Source organism: Abramis brama, assembly GCF_963993115.1.
Source record: "Abramis brama genome assembly, chromosome: 18".
Taxonomy (NCBI): domain Eukaryota; kingdom Metazoa; phylum Chordata; class Actinopteri; order Cypriniformes; family Leuciscidae; genus Abramis; species Abramis brama.
Genome location: NC_139980.1, coordinates 35,228,165 through 35,235,664, shown reverse-complemented (window position 1 = coordinate 35,235,664; position 7,500 = coordinate 35,228,165). Strand labels below are relative to the sequence as shown.

Genomic DNA, 7,500 nt, shown 5'->3' with positions numbered 1-7,500 from the left:
ATTACTATAATATTAGAGGTTATAATTAACAACAGAGCCCAAACTATTACATTCAACTGCAAAAACAAAACTTACAATTCCATACAACAAAGATAGTCAACATGATTTTAAACAACAGTACAATCCATTGAACACACTGAACTTTCATCCCTTAATCATTTATATATATAAAAAAAAAAAGTTACAGCCAGCAACAACAACATTGCAACACTCTCAGCAACCATGTAGCAATGCACTTACAGTACAACCTCTTAAAACTCCTTAGCAACCCCATAGCAACCTTTCTGATCCCTCTTTTTCCTCCCGCTCCACATACAGGACTCATGCAACATACAGCAGCAGGTTTAATTGCTCATTACAAGCCTTTTGAGCTGTAATCATAAAGGTGCATCTTCTATTCAAAGACGGGCAGCAGATGTGCTTCTGCTCAACTCCACTCAAAGCCATTATTTAGCATTATTTACTAGTGTGTTTCATAATTGGCTGCTGTTTGTGTGGCGTGCGCGAGTCAAGTTCAACCCAACAGATATTTTCATTTCCTCATACACCTCAGAGCCTTTCGGTCTGCTTGGAATCATGTTTATTTATTTCTCTCCTGATGTAGTTCTGTAGCCGTGAGTCATGTGATGTGTGTGAACCCAGTTAACATTCGGTAACTTGCAGAGATTTACACCCTGTGGATCAATTACTACAGCACAAACACTGTCTACTTCATGCTAGCGGTGCTGGCTAAGACAAAATAATAATAATAATAATTTAAAAAAAAAACATCCGAACACCCAAGCAACCACATACTGTAGCAACATTCTAAAAAACACCCAGAACACCCTAGCAACCACATAATGTAGCAACATTCTAAAAAACACTCAGAACACCTTAGCAACCACATAATGTAGCAACATTCTAAAAAACAATCAGAACACCTTAGCAACCACATACTGTAGCAACATTCTAAAAAACACCCAGAACACCCTAGCAACCACATAATGTAGCAACATTCTAAAAAACACCCAGAACACCTTAGCAACCACATACTGTAGCAACATTCTAAAAAACACCCAGAACACCCTAGCAACCACATAATGTAGCAACATTCTAAAAAAACACCCAGAACACCCTAGCAACCACATAATGTAGCAACATTCTAAAAAACACTCAGAACACCTTAGCAACCACATAATGTAGCAACATTCTAAAAAACACTCAGAACACCTTAACAACCACATAATGTAGCAACATTCTAAAAAACACTCAGAACACCTTAGCAACCACATAATGTAGCAACATTCTAAAAAACACTCAGAACACCTTAGCAACCACATACTGTAGCAACATTCTAAAAAACACTCAGAACACCTTAGCAACTACATAATGTAGCAACATTCTAAAAAACACCCAGAACACCCTAGCAACCACATACTGTAGCAACATTCAAAAAACACATAAAAAACCCTAGCAATCACATGCTGTAGCAACATTCTAAAAAACACTCAGAACACCTTAGCAACCACATAATGTAGCAACATTCTAAAAAACACTCAAAACACCTTAGCAACCACATAATGTAGCAACATTCTAAAAAAACACTCAGAACACCATAGCAACTACATAATGTAGCAACATTCTAAAAAACACTCAGAACACCCTAGCAACCACATAATGTAGCAACATTCTAAAAAACACCCAGAACACCCTAGCAACCACATACTGTAGCAACATTCTAAAAAACACTCAGAACACCTTAGCAACCACATACTGTAGCAACATTCTAAAAAACACTCAGAACACCCTAGCAACTACATAATGTAGCAACATTCTAAAAAACACTCAGAACACCATAGCAACTACATAATGTAGCAACATTCTAAAAAACACTCAGAACACCTTAGCAACCACATATTGTAGCAACATTCTAAAAAACACTCAGAACACCTTAGCAACCACATAATGTAGCAACATTCTAAAAAACACACAGAACACCCTAGCAACCACATACTGTAGCAACAACTACATAATGTAGCAATTCTAAAAAACACCCAGAACACCCTAGCAACCACATAATGTAGCAACATTCTAAAAAACACTCAGAACATCCTAGCAACCACATACTGTAGCAACATTCTAAAACACACTCAGAACACCCTAGCAACCCCATACTATAGCAACATTCTAAAACACCCAGAACACCCTAGCAACCACATACTGTGGCAACATTCTAAAAAACACTCAGAACACCTTAGCAACCACATACTGTAGCAACATTCTAAAAAACACTCAGAACACCCTAGCAACTACATAATGTAGCAACATTCTAAAAAACACTCAGAACACCATAGCAACTACATAATGTAGCAACATTCTAAAAAACACTCAGAACACCTTAGCAACCACATACTGTAGCAACATTCTAAAAAACACTCAGAACACCTTAGCAACTACATAATGTAGCAACATTCTAAAAAAAAACCAGAACACCCTAGCAACCACATACTGTAGCAACAACTACATAATGTAGCAATTCTAAAAAACACCCAGAACACCCTAGCAACCACATAATGTAGCAACATTCTAAAAAACACTCAGAACATCCTAGCAACCATATACTGTAGCAACATTCTAAAACACACTCAGAACATCCTAGCAACCACATACTGTAACAACATTTTAAAAACACCCAGAACACCCTAGCAACCCCATACTATAGCAACATTCTAAAATACCCAGAACACCCTAGCAACCACATACTGTGGCAACATTCTAAAAACACCCAGAACACCCTAGCAACCACATACTGTGGCAACATTCTAAAAACACCCAGAACACCCTAGCAACCACATACTGTAGCAACATTCTAAAACACACTCAGAACACCCTAGCAACCACATACTGTAACCCCATACAATTACCTTCTGTTTTTTATTGCATGGCAGAAACAAGCTTCCATAGTAAACACACACACACACACACACACACATACAGTAGAAGCAGTGTGCAGTACGCTCAGTACAGTCATAGTCATGAATCCTTATGCAGCATCACTGCACTGAATCTCTGAAAATGAAAAAGTAATTTGACAAAACTGCTCGACAAAATCCACATCCCACAAAAAAACTGCACACATCTTTCGTCCTTCGTCACATTATGAAAACAGTAGAGATGCATTCTGAGTGTGCAATGTGCAAAAAGCCATTCTCATCGCATTCACACTTTCTCCACAATGGCGCACCAGAGACACTTTATCTCTCAGCGTGATTTCACACCACAAACACAATGACGGAGTATCCTTCACTCCAACACACCCCCTTACATTTACTGGCTGCTAACTAAGGGCCTTTTTCAACTAAAAACGCAAACGTTTTATGCGTTTCGGCCGTTCATTTACATTTACATTCATTGTTTTGGAAGTTTTTGAAAATGGTCTCTGTGTAAATAACCAAAACGCGAATTTTTGAAGATGATGACGTCATGCATGTGCGTATTACGTGTTCAATCTATAGTGTTTCATCGCCATCTAATGGCCTGGCAGCAGAATACAGGGTTTTTAGTCGTTTTGGCAGATCTGTGTGAATGGGGATCGTTTTGACAATGGTGTCGTCTGTACGTGTAAAACTCAAAGGAAAACTTCTCCGTTTTAAATATATCATTGTCGTGTAAAAGTATCCTTAGAGTTAAAATGTTTTTTTTGTATTTTTTTTTGTTTTCTGGATACAGCTGCCTCACTCCTGCCGGATAAACCCGGCTGCTATCTGTTATTATTTCCCTGAAGAGCATCGCTGCCTTCAGCTGGAGTAATCCTGTCTGAAGTGGAGTTTGGTGCAACTCTTCAGTTCCTCCTCCTTGAGATGCAGCCTTTCAGAAATACAGTATGTGTTCTTGAAAGCCAGTTTCTCAAAACACACATTGATGATCTGAGAAAATGGAAAGGGCTCATGTGACTCATAACGTGGCGGTTTAATTTTCACGTTTTAATGGATGAGATTATGTGTAGTGTCTTGAGATTTATTCAGGGTGAGATTCAAAACACAACCAGTAAAAACGTGTTTATTTGTACAAAAGAAAAACACTACTAACTGTTGTGCTTGAATGTTCAGCCAATCTCAGTTTTAAATATAGCAGCAAGCAGCAATTAAGCACAGAAAGGCATGACGAGTTACTCAGGGAGCATCAATCCAACTGCAACAATGAGTAATTAAAGATGTTTTAGATGATTTTAGTCAAAATTGCAAAAATCCTAAATATAATCACTAGCAATATGATTGAATTGCTTTTCACTTTCCATACAACATGACAAAAGGACATAATGAAATTACTACAAATGTAACTAAAATTAACGTGCAAACTAGAAATGGTCAATTGAACTGAGGAATTTTGGAGATATTCCAAGTATTCCAAAAACGTAATGGGAATCAAAGGGAATTAATTGGAAATTTGGGGTCATTTATATAAAGTGTATCATATACAAACAAAGACAAACATTTTGTTTGTTCATAAACAGACATGCATGCAAACAAGTACAAATTAAAAAAAAACTTTTTTTTAAACTTTATTTGTGAGTAACTGTATCAATAACAGCACGTGTTAGCCGAGCACTAACATGAATGACTGATGTAACATTAAAATTTGTTAAAACAAAACTTGCTCCATCCTTCATCTTTACTCAAAGTAGCAAGAACGACAGGCGATCTGCAGTAATACCAACGATATCTCACGATTAATTCGTACAAGTGAGTAAAATGTGACTGATTCGTATGAATTCGTACGACCTCACTCACACAAATTCGTGGGACGGGGTCAGGGGTAGGTCATTCGTACGAATTCATACGAATTAGTCACCTCGTAAAATTTTTGTAAAATTCGTACGAATTGTCGTGAGATCGGGTTGGCAATACACAGTTTTAGGTAAGCCGGATACTTAAACAATATAAAACACAAAACTACGTATTTTGAACAACCGGTAGAAAATATATTCATCAATAACTAATCATACTAACAGGTTGTGATTCTGAGGAGCATGTTGGTCCGAATAAAGTGGGTACTGTCCAATTTTTAGGTAACTCCCATTTAGACCTCACAGACATTAGAGAAGCAATGGTCAGAAGTTTATACTGCTGTTGTATCGCTGTGTAATTTTAACCACTGACTCTTCACATCCTCATCCTTTGGAAGTGTTTAGAAAGAGAATGGTGTACACAACACGAACCAACTACAGTGTTTGAGGGCGGGGCAAAGTAGACGTTGTTCGCTTGCAGCCAATGAAGTACATAGGCGGACATTATGCAAATGTGTTACCCAGCAAGTCACAGTGAGACTGGAATAACTGACGACTTGTTTCAACGGTTCAGAGTCGATTCTTTCTTTTAGGAGACAATAACTTTATTTAGCATGCACTTTCGATTCAACAACTTTGCATACTGTTTATATTCACAGACAAATATATTACACACTGCATGAAAGGGAATATTGCAAAAAGCATAATATGGGAACTTTAAGATTGTGCTGCAAGATGTCAACTACCCCTTACCTGTCACCCCCCATTTGAGAATCGAGTGCAATATGACATACCCATAATAAAATGGTTGTTGCTAATGAGTCCTTCTGACTATACACAAAACCAAGGTATCATTTAAAAGCTGACACTTGACAGTTTACTATGAACTACTCAGAAATACTCTAGCAATTACTAATAGAGAGATAAATAAGCTCAAAAACAATGAACAATCTGAGATCTGGGATCACCAGTGATCCCTGCGAGGCAAGGGGTTTAAAGGCCCCCTGAAATCAGAATTTAAGTTTTTTAGCTTTTAGTATGAATATGTTCGCCTTAAGGTTATGAATAAGCTGGTGTGTTCCAAAACTATGACAAAATTCACATTTAGGAGATATAAGCATTCAAAACTTACAGTCTCTCACTTCCGCTAAAATGGATCATGGATTTTTATGACATCACCTCGACTTCAGCTTCTCATCACATCTTCTGTCCAATCAAAGGCTCTCTAGAATCTAAAGCTCCGCCCCCTATGCTATAAACACCACCTGGCCAAAGCGACCGTTGAGATGGGTTGGAGGTGTGTGTTCGGTTGCTCAAATGCTCGAGTTTTATTCTGTTTTCCAACTGTACGATGGTTACAAAATGAAACGGCTAGAATTTATTCACACCTTTACTATTGAATCCAACGTATCATCAGCGCTCAGATTCGCTTCCATGGTGCTGTCAAGTACGACTTGCAGTCTGTGAGGCCATGACTAGTGGCAATTGGCTATTTGAAAAGGGGGAGGAGCCATTCAATATTTCCCGCCTTTGATTCTGTTTCAGTGGAAATTACATCAACGCATCAAACAAAGCTGCGCGTTCCAAGGCCTTTAAGTTCCTTGTATAGGCTAACCTGCAATTTTGCAAATTTCTAGTTTATTCCCATTAATTCCCATGGAAGGTTTCTGACTTTGAAAATTCAACCCTAAATAAATATATGAATAAATAAATAATAAAATTAAAATAGCTATATTACACATGAAAGGAACTATTTCGAAAAAGCATTGTGCTGCAAGATATTTTCAACTACATTTAAGTTCCCTGTTACATGCTAACCTGCAATTTAGCAAATTTCCAGTTTATTCCCTTTAATTCCTGTTAATTCGCATGGAAGGTTTCTGACATTGAATAATTCAACCCCTAAATAAAACAAAAATTGTTATATTACACAATGCATGAAAGGAAATATTCCAAAAAGCATAATAGCGGCACTTTAAGCAAGATTGTGCTGCAAGATATTTTCAACTACATTTAAGTTCCCTGTTACAGGCTAACGTGCAATTTCGCACATTTCCACATTTCCATTTAATTCCCGTGGACGGTTTCTGACATTGAAAATTCAACCCTAAGTAAAAGTAAAACAGCACTTACACTGCACGATGAGCTCGACCACGGCCTCTCTGGGCTTGACGTTGAAGCCGTTGAACTGGCTGGTCTGGCAGCGATAGGATCCGCTCATCTCGCGCGACACGTTGACGATCCGCAACACGCCGTCGTAGCTCTCCATCTGCATGCTACCGTCGGGCATGGGCACTTCTTTATCCGCTCGCGACCACAGGATGATGGGCTTGGGTTTCCCTGAAACAAGGCACTCCAGCTCCACCGTCTCACCCTCCCGCACCGCCAGCGGGGACTTGCCCTGCGGCACGGTCAGGTTCGGGGGAACTAAGAAAGAGAAAAACAGAGGAGGGACTGATATGGGACTCTAGAAAGGTAGTAGACGGGGTCGCTGAGGATGGTCAACGCTGGCGGTTGTGTGTTTATGCATGCATGTGGTTGCTGTTGCGTGAAAATGAAACCAATATCCAAACCAATCGAAATGGTCTCCAATGATCGAAACCAACATCCAATATCCAATGATCGAAAACCAAACCACGGAGCGTTTAAAACACAAGGAGAAAATGGAACAATAGTAAAGTGAACCGACTTTAACATCGTATGCACTTTATGGTCAGATGTGGGATTTTCCT

At 38.7% G+C, this 7,500-nt stretch overlaps 1 protein-coding gene across 2 annotated transcripts in view; it reads right to left on the bottom strand.

Annotated features, from left to right (window-relative positions):
- LOC311068528 (MAM domain-containing glycosylphosphatidylinositol anchor protein 2) overlaps positions 1 to 7,500 on the bottom strand; it is a 167,318-nt gene that overhangs the window by 37,992 nt on the left and 121,826 nt on the right. For both annotated transcript variants that reach the window (XM_084091025.1, XM_084091026.1), the window contains exon 8: positions 6,902 to 7,195. In XM_084091025.1, the coding sequence (XP_083947151.1) occupies positions 6,902 to 7,195 (294 nt within the window). The remainder of the gene's footprint in view (positions 1 to 6,901; positions 7,196 to 7,500) is intronic.